Source organism: Ylistrum balloti, unplaced genomic scaffold (assembly GCF_031769215.1).
Source record: "Ylistrum balloti isolate Yb309-2 unplaced genomic scaffold, AGI_CSIRO_Ybal_v1 Utg370100, whole genome shotgun sequence".
NCBI classification, from domain to species: domain Eukaryota; kingdom Metazoa; phylum Mollusca; class Bivalvia; order Pectinida; family Pectinidae; genus Ylistrum; species Ylistrum balloti.
In genome coordinates, this window is record NW_026782127.1 from 563946 (window position 1) to 583251 (window position 19306).

General features: G+C 34.5%; 2 protein-coding genes across 2 annotated transcripts; one reads left to right on the forward strand and one right to left on the reverse strand.

The window, feature by feature from the left end:
* Positions 1–13938, reverse strand: LOC132550008 (thioredoxin domain-containing protein 5-like). Its single transcript, XM_060214002.1, has 9 exons — positions 13750–13938; positions 12131–12224; positions 11665–11829; positions 10436–10660; positions 9858–9941; positions 8514–8657; positions 7323–7405; positions 6957–7083; positions 1–4290 (listed from the first exon to the last, which is right to left on the reverse strand). The coding sequence occupies exons 1-9, from the start codon at positions 13896–13898 to the stop codon at positions 4156–4158; spliced, it is 1206 nt and encodes a 401-aa protein (XP_060069985.1). The 5' UTR covers positions 13899–13938; the 3' UTR covers positions 1–4155.
* Positions 13939–14162: 224 nt separating this feature from the next.
* Positions 14163–18762, forward strand: LOC132550015 (large ribosomal subunit protein P1-like). The gene is made up of 5 exons (XM_060214012.1): positions 14163–14343; positions 14739–14799; positions 16596–16727; positions 18250–18309; positions 18686–18762. Exons 1-5 carry the CDS (start codon positions 14272–14274, stop codon positions 18697–18699), a joined length of 339 nt encoding a protein of 112 aa, XP_060069995.1. The 5' UTR covers positions 14163–14271; the 3' UTR covers positions 18700–18762.
* Positions 18763–19306: the final 544 nt, after the last annotated feature.

Here is a 19306-nt window from a genome sequence, read left to right on the forward strand (position 1 = left end):
AAGTGTATTTATATTGTTTATTTAGAAATTAATCCTCATTTTATACTGATTCTTTCTTATCAAAATATCTAACTCCCATAATAAAAATAGGTGTTACATTAGTAGCAAGATATCACCAGGTAATTGATAAACATGACTACTGATAACTGAGCAAACTTAAATAAAGACAAGGATCACAAATTTATCTCTGATTACTTTTGATTTGATGATCAAACTTATATAAATTTTGAGATTTTATAAACAATATTTTCGTCAAAGACCCTCAAATCCAATATGACACAAATCAATATCAAATAATTTCATATCACATTAAGTAATGTATGTTGTAAAAAGATTTATGGATAAGTACATCAGGTGAACACATTGTAATGGGAATGTTCATGCAGATATTTTTGTACCCCTCAAACACACTTAGAGAATGCTGAATTTGATCTCTCTTTGTATAGGAATACATTTCTCCATTGTTTTTCAAGGCAAACTTCAAAGAAGATCAGCTCCAGACACACAGTTCCTCTAGAGTTATTTATGTAGAACACCTAACACACTATCTCACCAGAGTTAATTAGACAGACCAGATAACACACAGTCTCTCTAGAGTTATCTAGACAGACCTGCTAACACACTGTCTCTCTAGAGTTATCTAGACAGACCAGCTACCACACAGTCTCTCTAGAGTTATCTAGACAGACCTGCTAACACACTGTCTCTCTAGAGTTATCTAGACAGACCAGCTAACACACAGTCTCTCTAGAGTTATCTAGACAGACCTGCTAACACACAGTCTTTCTAGAGTTATCTAGACAGACTTGCTAACACACTGTCTCTCTAGAGTTATCTAGACAGACCTGCTAACACACAGTCTTTCTAGAGTTATCTAGACAGACTTGCTAACACACTGTCTCTCTAGAGTTATCTAGACAGACCAGCTAACACACAGTCTCTCTAGAGTTATCTAGACAGACCAGCTAACAGACTGTCTTTCTAGAGTTATCTAGACAGACCTGTTAATACACTGTCTCTCTAGAGTTATCTAGACAGACCAGCTAACACACAGTCTCTCTAGAGTTATCTAGACAGACCAGCTAACAGACTGTCTTTCTAGAGTTATCTAGACAGACCTGTTAATACACAGTCTCTCTAGAGTTATCTAGACAGACCTGTTAATACACAGTCTCTCTTGAGTTATCTAGACAGACCAGCTAACACACAGTCTTTCTAGAGTTATCTAGACAGACCTGCTAACACACTGTCTCTCTAGAGTTATCTAGACAGACCTGCTAACACACAGTCTTTCTAGAGTTATCTAGACAGACCTGCTAACACACTGTCTCTCTAGAGTTATCTAGACAGACCAGCTAACACACAGTCTCTCTAGAGTTATCTAGACAGACCAGCTAACAGACTGTCTTTCTAGAGTTATCTAGACAGACCTGTTAATACACAGTCTCTCTAGAGTTATCTAGACAGACCTGTTAATACACAGTCTCTCTAGAGTTATCTAGACAGACCTGTTAATACACTGTCTCTCAAGAGTTAACACACTGTCTCTGGACAAATGGAGTAGTCAACACTAAACTGAACAATTTTTGCCATTTTGTAACTTCATCCTATAGATCTTGATACAGTGTATTTACTTTGTACAGTAGTAAAATATTCCAGCTCTACCATCAGACTAATTGTTTGATGGGAAAAATACCTTATCTCATTATGATTATATATCTTTCACAAAACTCTGGAAAATAAGAATAGCAGATTTGACTTCTACAGTGCTAGATGTAGCAGTTTGGCTCCTTGTCCTATGGTATGTAGACGGAACTGATTTCCCTGTCAGCAATTGTGATCTGTTTGTTGTTGTTATCAGTACATTATGTATGACATATCTGATATTTCTCAAGTTGAACATTAAACAGCATTATTACCTGATCACATCCACACAAAAATAATTAAATAGGAGAAAAGTAATTTTAATGATAAACACAAAAAAGTAACCATAACTAATAGTTATGATGAAAATGCAGCAATTTTTGAAAAAGAACAAGCAAAAACAAAAATAAAGAAAAAGAAATGAAGAAAAGAAAATATTATAGCAAAGACATTAATGGGAAACAAAATTAAATTGCATTCAAATATGGACAAGTCCTTATAAGGGCATATCCATAAATCAGTCAATACAAAGATGGTTTTGTTATAGTTCTGATATGGTCATGTATATATATATATATATATATACATGTCCTCATAAGGGTAAATCTGTAAATACATGTAGAACAATAAAAAGAACGGTTCTTTTGGAGTCCATATATCTATACATAGATATATAGCACAAAAATTATGGCTTTATCAACATTCCTTATAAGGACATGCATGTACAAAAATACCCATATAAGGATGGAAAAAAAACTATAATGGGCACATTGTTCATTCACTCGTAAGCACAATTTTCAGAAATATTTTTATAAAACACTCATATAAGTCATATTTCAGATGCACTTTCAACTTTGACAGGTACACCAATGTTTACAATTTGTAGTATACTATGTCAGATAGTAATGTCATATTAAGACAATAACAATGTTTACTAAATTTTTCATTTTATCTAGATACTGTTTTAATATTGTTATTATGCTTAGCTTATTAGTCTCCTAATGTCATTATGTAAAGTTCTGGGAAAAGCTATGTCCATGTTGTAAAACGAAGACCTATAATTTCACAATATTTGATCACACGATCAACTTACGGTCACATGATCAACTGGTGGTCACATGATCAATGGTGATGTAAGTCCACAACATATATTGCATAAGCTATGTATTGGAGAGCAAATGTAAATAAATAAAAAATAGCAATTTTTTACTTAAAGTCCATTTTTGACATATGCTAATTTCCTTCACCCCACTACACATTAGCACATATCCTTAACCAAAGTCTGATACTGGCACTGATTATCCTAATGGGGCTGCAGTGCCTGAGTGGTTAAGATATCTGGCTGTCTTTATCACTAGCCCTCCACCTCTGGGTTTGCCTGAGTGGTTAAGATATCTGGCTGTCTTTATCACTAGCCCTCAACCCCTGGGTTTGCCTGAGAGGTTAAGATGTGTGGCTGTCTTTATCACTAGCCCTCCACCTCTGGGTTTGCCTGAGCGCTTAAGATGTCTGGCTGTCTTTATCACTAGTCCTCCACCTCTGGGTTTGTGGGTGTAAGGCCTACATGGGGCACTTGCTAGGTATTGGCTGTATACATGTCAGTGTTTTTTCTCTGAAATTATGGCTTTCCTCCACCTCTCAAAAGTGGCACGTCCATAAACCAGCCCAGATGTTAATAGGACATCAAGCAACAATAAACAAAACAAACTAAACTGGTTATCTTAACCTTGCTTAACCTTCCTACAGAAAGTCATATCTTCTAATTTGAACTTATAATTACATGTACACACAAAAGTATTTGTTTACATCCTACAAAAAATCTTCACCCGTTCAAAATAGTAATTTTCAACCTATTGACATTTATCCTACAGAAAAATATATAGTCCCGCAAGTCCTCACACATATACCTAGTAACCAATTAATATGAACCTATCACTATAAAAATCTACAGCTGCATACAGCTTGTTTAATTACAATCTACCAGGGGGGTAATTCCCTCCCAGAGTTATAACAAATCTAGCACTTATCAACACCGCCATATATCTCCCACAATACAATCTTATATTACACACAAAAATAATACTGTTGAACGTCAGGTCTCACATACACCAGGTTTAACTATATACAGGGAAACCTCACCTACAATATAATTTCGACAAATATCCCCCTTTTGTCGATAAGTAAAAATAACATGGCGAATAGAGTTTTAAATCAAAGCTGAAATATAAGCTATTATGCTGTTAGAGCAAATTTAACACTGGACAAAGACAAATATTTGAAACATTTGAAATATTTTGATGGAAAGACGAAAATAACCCCTGGTGAGTGTTTCCCTGTACAGACTGTAAACTTTGCACTACATATAACCATCATATACATCAACAGTTATGGATAAAGGATAAATTCACATTCAACGATACACACTTAACTACATGTCTGCATCAACATCCTTCTCATATGCACCCAAGCATTCAAGTTCCTTCAACGTTTTGAACACCTGAAATCAAAATTTCAAAGTTCATCCCGATTCTTAGCTTCAATATTATTGTTGACAAAAGCTTCCAAAGATCCGACATCGCGGGCTCCACTGTACTCTGCCACCATCTCGCCGTCTCTAAACAGTAGTAATGTTGGGTAACCACGAACCTAACAGGAGAAAGTAACCACATGTCATTTATAAGCACATGAACAACGTGTTACTATGTGAATACACTTGTCATAATTTTGTGTATGAAGTGATATACCAGTAATATAACCTACTGTGACAATAAATTCCTTTCTGTTATAAACTGTGCATTGCATGTCGTCTTATATTTGAAAACATTAAATATGTCCTCTGTGGCAATAATATACAAAATTTTCTCCATCATGAGAAATGTATCATTGCTTGGCAAACTTCTGTATAAGTTTTTAAGATCTTGATTGTGAAACCATGAAACCATTTTGTTAAGGAATGAAGCTGTAAGTGTAATATTTTTGAATCGTTTAATGATTTTCTATAATTAGTAACAGTGAACCTGACCTTGACTTTGGAACCCTCATCTACAACCTAAACCAAATCATTGTTTTTGTTGATTTTTCTAATACAACTTCTCAATTCCTTCTATAAATGAAGTTGACAGAATGGTTTTACTTGGCTGTCTCTAAGGTTTCTATATTCTGGGATAAGTATGTGTAGACTACCTGGTGCAATATGTAGTAAATGATATCACACATTAACAAATTCATACCATCACCATGGAGACGATTAAACCAAAATAGCTCCAAGAACAACATAGTAAAAATCAAAGTACTGAAAGTACTGGTATGCTAAGACCATTAAAACAATAAATTCTTTGTTATTAGCTTGCTATATACTGAAAAAAACTATATGCAAGCAGTACATCATTGCAGCCCATAAAAAATGACTAGCAGGTATCAGAAATAACAAGCATAGTAATATAACTTATGTAATAAATGTCCCAAGTAGGCTCCAAGATGATAGGGATGTTGTCCATTTCTTTGGATACATTGTAGGGAATGTTGATCTTGGACACCATATTATCACTTTAAGGACTGCGTATCTTATTGGTTTAAGATCATTAGCTAGACCATCATGCAAATAACATGCTACATACAAATATTGGGCAGCTTCATTTTCCAGATTGTTTGTAAATGACTGCATAAGAGTGCCAATTTTCTAAAACAAACATGATTTGTCACCATAACTTAAAATAGAAGATGCCTATTCTTCTGGAACACCTGGTCTTATTCTCCTTGTACTTTTTCAGGGAATCTTCAAGTAGATATTGTCTTTGTTTCAATTTCACACTTGTTTTGCTGGTTCTACAATTCTGTTGACATGTTTATATATTCTTTGTTCTCTAAAACTTGTCACAAGATATTTTATTCCTCTTGTATTATCATTTTTTAACATCCTTACAGTGACCTTGAACCTTGAAATTTGCAAGATGTGAATATCTTTTACCACCATAAAACGTGAGTCTTTGTCATTGTATTTACAAATTTCGATGTCTGATTATCATTAATACACAACACAAAACGTTTTCTTGATGTACAAGTAATGAAGAAAATGTCAATAAGGTTGTTTCATTTAATGACTAGCATCAGCAACTTGTAGGGGCGATAATCCAATGATTACGGTAATGTCCGGCAGATGGAGTAGGAGTAAACTTTCGATTTATGAACCAATGAAAACGAAGTACTGATACTCAGGGCCAGGGGCGACAGCAACATGCTGAAGAGCATTGAAAATGCTCTTAGCATAAAAACAGATTATTTGCAATAATTTGGAAAAAGACAAAAATGTGATCAAGCATCTCATTTCAAATAAAACTGAAGAATTATATTTGTTTCAAAAGTTCATGTCAAATGAAATGTTCCAGGGAGAAGAGACTAAGGAATGCAAAATAAAAGGACATATAAGGGATAAATAGGGAAGGACAATCATTTTATGTGACAAAACAGTGAGAGAAAGCTGTTGAGAAAGCTGGAGATAAGCTGTGATCATATGAGATAGGGGAGATAAACTGTGATCATATGAGATAGGGGAGATAAGCTGTGATCATATGAGATAGGGGAGATAAGCTGTGATCATGAGATAGGGGAGATAAGCTGTGATCATATGAGATAGGGGAGATAAGCTGTGATCATATGATATACGGGAGGTAAGCTGTGATCATAGGAAATAGGGGAGATAAGCTGTGATCATATGAGATTGGGAGACAAGATGTGATCATATGAGATTGAGTAGGTAAGCGGTGATCATATGAAATTGGGTAGGTAAGCTGTGATCATATGAGATTGGGTAGGTAAGCTGTGATCATATGAGATTGGGTAGGTAAGCTGTGATCATATGAGATTGGGTAGGTAAGCTGTGATCATATGAGATTGGGTAGGTAAGCTGTGATCATATGAGATTGGGTAGGTAAGCTGTGATCATATGAGATTGGGTAGGTAAGCTGTGATCATATGAGATTGGGTAGGTAAGCTGTGATCATATGAGATTGGGTAGGTAAGCTGTGATCATATGAGATTGGGTAGGTAAGCTGTGATCATATGAGATTGGGTAGGTAAGCTGTGATCATATGAGATTGGGTAGGTAAGCTGTGATCATATGAAATTGGGAGACAAGATGTGATCATATGAGATTGAGTAGGTAAGCGGTGATCATATGAAATTGGGTAGGTAAGCTGTGATCATATTTTTCAAACATCACTTGTGTTTATATTATTTTTCTAGTCAGAAATATCAACAGAAAAATCAATGAACCAGAGAACTCTGAAGTTACATAAAACTGGATAAAAATTTACCTTATGAAGTTTACATAGCAGTTTTTCTACTGTACAATCCACCTTTCCCAGTCTAATAAAACTGCTGCCAATAAATTTGGTTGAGAGGTCATCCCAGACAGGGGCTAGTCTTTTACAATGTCCACACCTGTGAAACAATTTCATACAGATACAAAATATGTATAGTATTGGCACTCGTGTAATTAATAAAGCAAACTTTCCAATGACATCAATTTTCAAAACATCCTGTATTTTCTGTGATGCGATAAGGTTTATTTATAAACTTATTTTCTGATTTTCTAGACTTTTCTTTTGAATCCTTCACTCCATGCTAGATGAAGTGCATGTATGTTGAGAGGGAGAGTGTGTCACTCTTATTTTACTTACCATGGTGCGTAGAATTTCACAAAAGTGACTCCATCAGCAACAACTTCTGGGAATGTTTCCTGATCAAGAGGGAAAACAGTTGGCTGCAACAAAATAAAAACCAAACAATGTTTACAACAACATAAAAACCAAACAATGTTTACAACAACAAACAGAGCATAAAAACTGTAAGCAAATTATGAAAGATGAAAAAAAAAATGTTTAAATCATGTTGATGAACCAGTATGAGAATATTTCAATGTGATATATCAGGTACAAGTTATGATAAACTTACACATATTCTTTCTAAAGATTTGGAAATCTTTTTCAGAGTTATTTAGAGAGTAAATAAGAATCAGTAGATAATAATAGTAGTAATAATAAACAAACCTGGTCCAACAGTCAAACTATTTAAATAGGTCTGTCCTTATTTAATAACGAACCTGGTCCAACAGTCAAACTATTTAAATAGGTCTGTCCTTATTTAATAACGAACCTGGTCCAACAGTCAAACTATTTAAATAGGTCTGTCCTTATTTAACAATAAACAACCCTGGTCCAACAGTCAAACTATTTAAATAGGTCTGTCCTTATTTAATAACGAACCTGGTCCAACAGTCAAACTATTTAAATAGGTCTGTCCTTATTTAACAATAAACAACCCTGGTCCAACAGTCAAACTATTTAAATAGGTCTGTCCTTATTTAATAACGAACCTGGTCCAACAGTCAAACTATTTAAATAGGTCTGTCCTTATTTAACAATAAACAACCCTGGTCCAACAGTCAAACTATTTAAATAGGTCTGTCCTTATTTAATAACGAACCTGGTCCAACAGTCAAACTATTTAAATAGGTCTGTCCTTATTTAACAATAAACAACCCTGGTCCAACAGTCAAACTATTTAAATAGGTCTGTCCTTATTTAATAACGAACCTGGTCCAACAGTCAAACTATTTAAATAGGTCTGTCCTTATTTAACAATAAACAACCCTGGTCCAACCAGTCAAACTATCTAAATAGGTCTGTCCTTATTTAACAATAAACAACCCTGGTCCAACCAGTCAAACTATCTAAATAGGTCTGTCCTTATTTAACAATAAACAACCCTGGTCCAACCAGTCAAACTATCTAAATAGGTCTGTCCTTATTTAATAACAAACAACCCTGGTCCAACAGTCAAACTATTTAAACAAGTAAGGTATGACCTACCACAATTTCATCCTCCTGGTCTTTAGGAATATCCTCTGGTATTTTCCCTTCTGTTTCATCACCGCTTTTAATTTCTTTCCCAACCATGCTGATTACAAATTTTTTCAAACTGTCTAAATCTCTTTTTGAATACTCCTGATCTCTCTGTTGATCGAAAAAAGAATAATATGTATAACATAAATTATTCAGACATTTTCTACCGAAAAAAAAAACAAGCAAATAATGAGATGTTACATATATATAGCATGTTAAATTGTCCAGTTTTAATGAAACAATTTAGAAAATTATGTGTCATTTGTCACTGGATTTGCAGGTGGATTTAACACTGTAAAGGCCACTGGTTTAGGGTCCGAATGTATTTCAATTCATAAAAGTTGTACCTCTATATAAAAAACCCAAAATTCCCTGCTCCCTTGAGTGACTTTAATAGACAGGTTTGACTAAAAAAGTTGTTACCATGGAGAGTTCTATTTTAAAGAGAGAATAAAATTGCCAAAGTAATAAAAGTTTCAAGCTGTTAAATCGACTTCATCTTTTGATAAATACTGTACCATCGAAAAAATACCTTTAAAGTTCTAATTTCTCCCTATTGCAACCAATGTCTGCAGGGGAACATGTACCATATCAATATCATTTGTCTTCATTGTAATAACAAGTGATGCTGGTGATCCTGACATTACCTACTGATAACAGCTCATACAGATTTATTAAAAACAAGCTGGCAAGAAAGATCTTTGACAACTTAAGTACACCTTTGTATTCAATGTTTTTTAGCCTCTCTTTGTTTTAGTGGATTAGTGTTTCTGTAATTCAATACTTAATTTGGCAAAATAAAATTTTAGTAGTTTATCCCTTATTGGTGAATTTTTACATTCACAATGTATTAACAATACATAGAAACTGCAGTCAGTGCAATCGTATTTTAGGGCAATACTTCATACTTTCAGCATGAAAAATGTTTAAATAACATGACCCCTAAAATATATGCATTAGCAGTTTCTAAAAATAACATAATTGTTCAAATATATTCACTAATCTAGTTTTGCTGAATGGATTATGGTTTGACCATTATTTGAAAACATTTGAAAGATTTTTGAGAGTTCAATTTGAAATGAAAAATAATTTAAAGATAAGCACCATTGCTGTAAGTTTAACTAAATATCATACATAATTTACTTAATTTGTAAAAAGATTTAGCAATTTATAATCAATTATGTGGTAAACTCCTAACTGATCCATGAGCCTTTGATTCCTCAGTATATCTTCTCTTCTAAAGAAGTATATAGCATTATATAGGGATACAGGTAGTGAACATCACTACCACAGATAAGGATAAATGGTTACCTCTCCATTCCTGAAAAACACAAGTGTTGGATATCCGTGGATATTCTGCTTGTTACATGTTGTTTTGTGAAGTGTGCAGTCAACCTGAAATGTCAAAGGTCAAATACTTGGACTATTTTTCCAATGAAAATACTAAAATTTCAACATGTGTGCTAGATACAAAAGCCAATAATTTAGCAAATAAATCTTACTCTAACTGACATTAAGCCCATGCTTGGTAACAACCCTCAGTAAGCTGAAATTTCAGTCTAAATTCTATAACATAGTGCCACAGTAAACAAATATTCCTGAACTAAATGTTAGATGTTGCCCCCACCCTACCTTCACCCAAGCCTTATTATGATAAATACCACAATGAACATATATGTAGCCTGCTGTTATAAATCTCTTTTCCAAAAAACAAATTAAATTAAGAAAATAATCAAGCTGGGAAATATCAGTAAAATTTGGATACATGATATACAGCTTCACTAAAGTGAACCCATAGCCCAATTATGCAAGTCTATAGCCCCTACCTATAGCCCTTTCTAAACCTCCCAGTTCCCAATGGTGGGGGGGGGGGGGCTAGTAAACCAGACCTTTGCTATTGTTACAGAACTCTCATGTTCAAACTCCTGAGCCAGCAATTCCCATGTTGGAGCAAGTGATTTGCAGTGACCACACCAAGGTGCATAAAACTTCACAAAAGTGTTTCCAGTAGCAATTTCCTTCTCAAAAGTTTCGTCTGTAAGTTCCACGAGAGGACCTAGGGCCTTTTCAGGTTCAATCGGTTTCTGCTTTTCCATCTGCGTACTGTCTTCCTCCTGATAATAGAAAATCATGGAAAATACAATATATTTAATGTACAGATGTGAATTTCCATTTAACGTGATTTGATAATGGAATAAGAATCCAAAATGTTTTAAATGAGAAGTTAGTAATTTAGAGGAAATTTTCTGTTAGTGCTTTTCACACTAAAAGTATTGCCCTAAAATATGATTGCACTAATTGTAGTTTCAATATGCTGCTTATATAGTTATTATTTTAGGTATGTAAATTGATCAGTGCACTAATTTACCAAAAAGTGATTATGCATTGAAATTTGCTTGCAACAAATTAAGTAACTTGTATGTATTCAGGCAGTTATTGTAGAGAACAGACATTTCAACGTCAAGCTTTAAACCATTTTATATCAATAGTACTGTTGTTACGTCAAAATTTTGTTATTTTGTAATCTAAGCCTGATGTCATAATAAGTTATATTACAGAACTGTAATACACAAAAATATGGCACTGAATAACAAGGCAATCATGTAATAAATAGAAGAACACAAGTGTTTCAGGGCCCAGGTATATCACATACTACCCCTTACACTATTATGTCACCTAGTCAGTGGTTTTACAAGAAATTGTTGTCAGCTTTGTCCCTATAGGAATAAAGTGTAGACCATTAGCACGAGATTCTAAAAGCTTATCAAAATGCCTTCAATAGAAAAAAAAAATAGTTCAGCTAATTTTACAGTACATTAAAATGAATACCACAAAACAATCAAAACAACCAAAATAACTTCTGAATACATGTATACATTTTATCAGAATACCTCTATGAAAATTTCATAACAGCGAACATTTTAACTCCCTTTAGGACCACAGCATGTGCACGAATTTCCTGATTTCTAAAAGTACAGCAAATCATAGGCTCCATTTAATCTTTATAAAAAAAAACTTAAAATCCTGACATATCTGAAATATTTGTAAATTCATCTTTACAGTTATAAATGAAGATTACATGTTATATGAATTAGTTATATCTATCATATGAATATACCAGTATGAACTGTTCTTCTATAAAATCCTGGAATTCTCGCAGACCTCTGTTACCACGGAATCGCACTGACTCTAAGCTGGAAGCTCCTTTCTTAAAATATTTTAGAGTTGGATACCCAGTTACGTCCTGATCTGCACACAGAGCTGTCTCCACAGTACAGTCCACCTGGAAATAAATCAACAAAGTTATCTCCCCTTGATTACACAAGGAAACATGAAGGAGATATTCCTTACATTTATGCTGATATCTGACTGTTTGGTTTTGTTATTTCTTTAAATAGTATACAGGTTTCAATGTGAAATATTGATATTGTTGTAACTATCATCAATGATATTTAGAACAAAATCTAATAATCTTCATAATTTGATTTCTGTAAGAACTGGAATTCTATCACAGATATACTTATGATCAACTACCATGTTGTACGTTAGCCCTGATATATTCTACATCTTAATAGACTGCTCACCTTTCCAATGACAAGTTTGGACATTGCAAAGTCTTTGTTAAAAAACTGAGCCAATTCATCCCAGACTGGAGAAAGTCTTTTACAATGGCCACACCTAAAATAAGCAGATTGGAGATGTGGCAGTATGAGCAGTAAATATAGGCACACACTCATCAGTAAACACATGAGATATGGTAAATACCATATTTATACTATTAAAGAACACCTCCACATTATCTGAAAAGATTTTTCCTTGTATGACTTACCATGTGGTACTTCTAACTCCAAAACAAAATAATCCTCCAGACAATCATATAACAAACACAATTTCTATTTACAAAATGTGAACTCAAAAGTCAGAGTCTTGGACTGTAGAACAACTATGGTAGTGAATACTTGGAACTTTCATGTCAAGACTCTGAAGCTGTCTTGGCTCCCATGTATCTGTTTGGTGTTTGGCTAATAGGTCCCCAGCTATAACATTATCCTAAGGCACATATTGTGGTGTTCACTATTAAACAAATACCAATACTTTTTCTGTGTTATTCTCAAAGCCAATCATATGGCCAAATACAAATCTAATTAATCTAGTATTTAAGCATATTCCCATAATTCTCATGGTCAGGTTTATCAAAAAAAAAATAAGATAAAAATGGTTCTATCTTAAAGACAGGCAAAAAGGCCTGAGTACACACTTTGTTCTAGGGTGCCAACTTTGTTCTGCTATAGGGTGCAAACTTTGCCAAAATAAATCATGAAAACTTTTATAATATCACCTGTACCAGAACACAGATAACCAAATCCATTTTAAGAAATACTCCCAAGTTCAGGAAAATCAGCAGACTTGTAAAACTGATTTCGTTTTCTCAAATTTCTTGACTGAAATCAGAAAATTTCTGTCTCTAAAATGATAGTTTAATATTAATATTCACATTTATTATGCTGTTATTGGTATTAACATTTTGATAGACTACCATTTTGGGACATATTTTTGTCAAGTATGTATATGTAGGATTGAACCCAGGACCCCTGGCCTTCTAGTCTGACACTCAACAAATTGAACTAAAAAGGAGTTTTCTCTAGCCAAGCAGTATATTGCGGCAAATATATACCATACATATATATATATAAGGCTTCACTATAGCCAATGAGAGCAATGTGTTAAAGTTGAGTTCCCATCAGCGTCTTGCTAGAAGTATGCCTAGCAAATAACCAACATGGATTTATGCATATATAATCATGCCCTAACATCATGTTGTGGTAACTGTGTTAAATCAGAGTAAACTGTGTGCCTGTGGCATCTATGTTAAATCATAATGTTAAGTGACTACTTACATGTAGGAAAATCCTAATCTCTTCTTTATAAGATAAGGAATTATTTTTTCAATCAATTCTGAACAACTGAATTTTTCTTTCTTTTTCAACCTGGTATTTAGTGTTTAGAAATAATTAATATAAAAATAGTTGATTATCTTATGTATTCCCTAAATTTTACGACAGTCGTTATTTGTTTTACGTACAACTCCTCCACAACTGTGTTCAAGTTACCTTTGCAATCGGGATGATGCTCTTTTTTGGTTAACAATAACTTACTTTCAAACTTTGATAGTACAGACTACTAGTACAGTAGTAAAACTTACCACGGCGCATAAAACATTACAAAATGTCGCATTTTGTCTACTTCAGTTGCAAATGTCTTCGCGGAATAGCTGACTGCGTTAGGAGCATGATCGTCACACGTGACAACGCCCCAAATAAGCAGGAACACAAATACTCCCATGAACTTCATCTTTCTATTTCTATCTGCAGCTGTTGGCAGTGCTGACGATCACCTAATCACCGGATCCGGAAACAGAATTATCGTAACTTACACCTCATTCTTTGTTTCAAAACTACCACAAAAAAACAAAATATATGTCATAGAATTAATATGAAGATATTGTAGTTCATTTTTACCTCCAATTTTTAATAAACCGTGGTACATATTTTGTTTTATATCAATTGGTCAATTTTATACGAAACTAAGTACAGCCTTTCCAACTTCCTCTTCCGCCATCATCGTCTGAAGTAGTACACTGTTCTCAAGAGAGCTAAGGCCAATCCGGCGACGTGTGCTGTGAATTTCGGACATCGAAAGAAAATAAACTTACCAGAACCTTAAGATGGCTTCCAAAGATGAACTTGCATGTGTATATGCCGCCCTTATCCTCGCTGACGATCAAGTAGCCATCACAGTAAGCTTCTCATTATCCCAAACAAACGTGGTCGGGAGGTTGTCCGACATCGTAATAGAGCTGTCATCAAAATGCAGTGACAGTTGTCTATATGTAGTCATCACGACGCGATGATAGTGTTTCATGTGTATTCTGTAAGAGTTTCTCTTAATAATTTAAGAGCATCACGATATATTAAGATTGAATGAATGTATACATATTAGTGTTCTATGGTATGCGTTGTGCAACTACATCATAACGTTAAAATCTTTCGATTATCTGAGATTGAAGTCCTTCGTTCATATGTAACATGTTGTAAAGTTGTTAGATTAATGAGGTCCCAGATCTTTAGTGATGGTTTGTGCCATAACATTTAAAAAAAACGAAATATCTATATGAACATTGTTTTGTTACAGGATGACAAACTTTCAACCATTCTGAAGACTGCCAAGGTGTCAGTTGAACCTTATTGGCCAGGTGAGTACAGAAATTGTAGTATAGTATATTGCTTATATATAATGTCGGTGATTTTTAAGTTGTTATAAAGGCTGTTGCTTTTATATTGAATAACTGACTGGCAATTTTGAACTGTGACAGTTATGGTCTGCACCGACAAAGCAGAACAATTTGGGACAAAGTGATTCAGATTGGTTTTATGAACAAATGTCACATAAGTGTAATGACAATATTGATATAGGAAGGTTCCCAAAAAGGTAATGTCATCATATTATCAACACCATTACAGAATTTCACATAGGCAAGATACAAGAAACTTTATTTCACGTTGAATATTTCAAACAATAAATATAAGCTCTGGTGAGCTTGTTCTTAGACATAACATGATACGAACCAAAATAACATGCAACATAATATTAGCAACAAGCAGCAGAGGATATGTATCACGGTCAATAGCAATTTATACACAGATTATAAACTAAAACTAGTTATCACATTTTATATATCACAGAAATTAAGTAATCAGATGAGACTAAATAGGCTAAGATTGAACACCTGCATATCTGATATACACTGGTATTTCTAGATGCAAAAGAAGTAAAGCACTTTAATGAAAGTGTAATATACATATATGTTAATATAGCGAAAAAATAAAAATTGACAGACTATGCTACTAATATAGTGCCAATTAAAAGAGAACATTTTGTCAATGTCAAGATTATAAATAGTAAGTAAATAAGACAGCAGATTATAAACCAAAGCAAGAAGACAAACAAAAGAAGCAAAAGCACTTAGAGTAAAAAGACTAAAATGAAAATAGACAATAAAAGCACACAGGTAGCAACATCACTGAACAAAGGGAGGAAACTCGCATATGAGCACACACAGAACACTTACAGTCTGGCCCATCCCACATACGGAGCAGTCTCCTGAATTCTTTGTAGTTCTCTACCTTACGCAGATCATTCGGGAGACTGTTCCATATGTGGGACGCCTTGTACCTTAAGGAATTCTTCCCATACCTGGTGGTGTTTATCCTTGGGATGTGCGCCTTACCCTCTGCTATGAAAGTATACAAAGTTTCTGGTTTAGACTGCAAATGTAGTCAGGAGAAATCTTGTTAAAAATTTTAAAAAGCCATCAACTTCATCTTATTAACATGCATTGTTTAGCATGAGAAATCTGTCAAAATATTTTGTGTGGGAGCTGGTCCAAACGGTTCTGAATATCCATAAGTTTATTATTGTCTTGATTGCAGTCAATAGTTTCTTTCCTATATGAAAACACCTAATTCTAGCAACCCCAGTAAGATTCAACTTTCAGGCATTGTTTTATATAGTTTGCAAGAACATGATAGATAGAAATCATATAACAGTTTAAAAGATCAGTCATTTTTCTACTAACATGCATGTGTTAATGCAAGGAAGTGTCGTAAACCATGTATTTCCACTCATTTTTCCAAAAATTTTTACTCTTCAGCATATTTACAATGGCTTCCACCATGCAAAATCTTGCATGATCAAGACTTGTGACTGTAAACTTACAAAAAAAGTTGACAGCAGTGGTAGATAATCACGTAGACAAAAATAAAGTCTCGGATAGTCCGAACCCTTCATACTAGTGTGGGAGGCTGAGGACAGAGTTCTCTGTCTGTTCTCAAAAAGGATTGCTCTAAACAATTTGGTTTTTGGATTTTTTGGTAACATTATTCATAGCTTGATACCAGGACAGACATTTGAAAGATTTTTGCTTGTCAATAAGGAAAATTAAAAAAGATTGCTTATCAGGACATATCATTTATAGTGTTTTTGTTGTAGGCCTCTTTGCCAAGGCCCTGGATGGTGTGAATGTGCGTGATCTCATCACCAACATTTCAAACTCCGCAGGATCAGCTCCTGCTGCTGGGGCTGGTGGTGGTGGTGCTGCCCCAGCTGCCGAGGAGAAGAAGGGTGAGTCAGTGAAGGGAAGCTTAAACCCAAATCTGATGTGTACGGGTTTAAAGTAATTGAACAGATTCTACTCTTCTTTTATGGGAGTATGATAGTGTAGCCGTTGACATGGTCCTTGTCAAAGGTTGTATAATTTAATCTTGACCAAGATTGGTTAGTGTTCCTCAGGAAGCTTGTGATCATGGACCATTTCTTGCTAGGTTGGTTGTATTCATGTCCAATGCACATTACAGCTCTTGGGGCTCTCAATCTGCCAAATTTGGGGCTGTGCAAAATAGTATCCTTTTTTTTCCCAATTTAGACCCCAAGTTTTCCCAATTCTAAGAAAAACGCTGCTATTTTTCCCAATTCTAAGGGCCCCGGGCCCCAGTCCCAAAATGGGGTGTGAGAGCCCTGCCTCTAGATAGTATATTTCATTTGCTATTCAGTGAGGAAACTCCAAGTTGCTGCATGGAAAACCTGTCCCAAAATCGCTACAATTATTCATGGGCCAATATAACAAAGCAAATAGACCTTGAGCAATGGTTATGTGTACTGTAAAAATCCACATAATATGTGCAGTTCCTTTATTAGAAAATAAATGTCCAAAGTGGCAAGTAGAAGCATTTTATACCATTTTCACCCTCAGAAAGAACCTGCACAAATTGCGTAGGTTGTTGTGTTACTTTAATGTATTAATTCTCCTATTGAACAATGTTATGAAACCACTGTTCTCACCAGTTAAGTTTTTCTTGTTCCCCATGTATAACCAAAGCAAATTAACTTGTAATACAAGTTTATTATACCCCAACAATGAAGTTGGCATCTACTGGAATCGCCCTATCTGGATATCATTTGCAAATTTTGTCCAGAGAACTTTTCTTAACTGGTGAACAGATTCTGAAGAAACTTCTATCAATACAAAGAATCGTGTGTAGATGTGCATGCAATTTGTTTCCCCCTAAATTATGGCTGCCAACAGGTTTTAATTTTCTTACTTGACTTTGGTTTAATGGTAGAATTAATTAAAACATTTAAGGTGTTTCAGAAACAGTTGCTATGGCAACACAATCCTGGCCTCTGATATGTTAAAATTTTTCATATATCATTATGACCAAATCTGTATGTAGGGGTATAAAGGGATGCCAAACATCAGTGTGTTTCATGGTCATGGCAACCATGCTAAGACTAATGGTAGCCTCTGAAATTCAGTGGAAATTTAGATATTTTGCTGTTTTTACCTAACTTTGTATATAGAGGTATTTGGGAATGCTGAAGTTAATTTTCAACTATATTGACTTATCATGGATTTTTGACCAAATTTAGTGCGTGCACATGTGTGTTTCTATATAAATATTTATTGGTCTATGCATCTGCAAGGGTATTGGCATTCCTCAGGATAACTGTTCTTGAGACACATGAAATGTAAATGTGAGATCAACATAACATGTAACAATTTGTAAGTTTATTCAAAAATTAAACTCTGTCTGGGTTAATGATTGGTTGTGAGAGGAAGATTAAAAATGTGATCTTGCTTTTACAGAGGAAAAGAAAGAGGAAAAGAAGGAAGAATCAGAAGAGTCAGATGACGATATGGGCTTCGGTAAGTTGGTTATTCAACTAACTCCTGAACCAACAACAGGTTCCTGTAAAATCTCCTTTTCCCGTAATAAGCCCCTGTCTGGTTTACACGGGCCCACTCATATTACTGTAATCCAGACCTTTTTAAAGGCTTTTTTTGGAGTGCTGATTATCGTCCCCATTCTCAATTGAAATTATTTTCAGAATTCACAATTTACTGGTAGAAATTTGATTCTGAATTCCCCAAATTTCTTCCCAAAATGATTCAAATTTTGGGAAATGGATGCAAAGTGAAATTGGAAACTTTACATGGAAATTAGAAGTAGGTATACATCTTGAAGGAAGAAACATTGTCAGCAATACAATTAAAACTTATTTTGTCCATTTGTTTTTTTCAGGTCTGTTTGACTAAGAAGATGGAACTTCGGTTTTATTTTGTACTTTTACTGTTACATTAAAATGCAAGAGCCATCTACCTTTGACTTTGATGGTTTTCATTATATCACCAGCTTTCCATGACCTACAAATTCACTTTGTCTGCTCTAACTCCAACAGACTGATGAAAGTAAACCTGCTAGGTTGAAAATGTTTTCCAACTGGTATGAAAACCAAAGGTCACTAGTTGTAAAAATAGAAATTTGGTTTCTGAATGACAACTTCAGAGTTCTCTTGACTGTACATACATTATAGTTAATGATCTGTAGACCAATTACATGTGGTTTTTAGGTCCCCTGAGTCAAAGGCTCATGGTGACCTATTGCCATCATGGTTTGTCTGTGGTCGTTAGCTTTTCACATATTCGACTTCTTCTCAAGAACCACTAAATGGATTTTTACCAAACTTGGCACAAAGCATCCCTATGGGAAGTTGCTTCAAGATTGCGAAGAAAAAGGGTGTGGCCCCAATAGGGGCCGCAGGAGGGGGGTAAAATTAGGCAAATATTTAAAAATCTTCTTCTCATGAACCAACAGTCAGATTAAATTCATATTTGATATTTAGGGTCCTTATGGCAAAGTCTA

Excerpts from the sequence above, each read along its gene's own strand:
- LOC132550008 (XM_060214002.1), bottom strand. The coding sequence starts at position 13,898 with ATGAAGTTCATGGGAGTATTTGTGTTCCTGCTTATTTGGGGCGTTGTC. Across the intron at positions 12,225-13,749 it reads GTAATGTTTTATGCGCCGTG|GTGTGGCCATTGTAAAAGAC; the intron begins GTAAGTTTTACT and ends TGCTTATTTTAG. Across the intron at positions 4,291-6,956 it reads TGCTATGTAAACTTCATAAG|GTTCGTGGTTACCCAACATT; the intron begins GTAAATTTTTAT and ends TTCTCCTGTTAG.
- LOC132550015 (XM_060214012.1), top strand. The coding sequence starts at position 14,272 with ATGGCTTCCAAAGATGAACTTGCATGTGTATATGCCGCCCTTATCCTC. Across the intron at positions 14,344-14,738 it reads ACGATCAAGTAGCCATCACA|GATGACAAACTTTCAACCAT; the intron begins GTAAGCTTCTCA and ends GTTTTGTTACAG. Across the intron at positions 14,800-16,595 it reads AGTTGAACCTTATTGGCCAG|GCCTCTTTGCCAAGGCCCTG; the intron begins GTGAGTACAGAA and ends TTTTTGTTGTAG.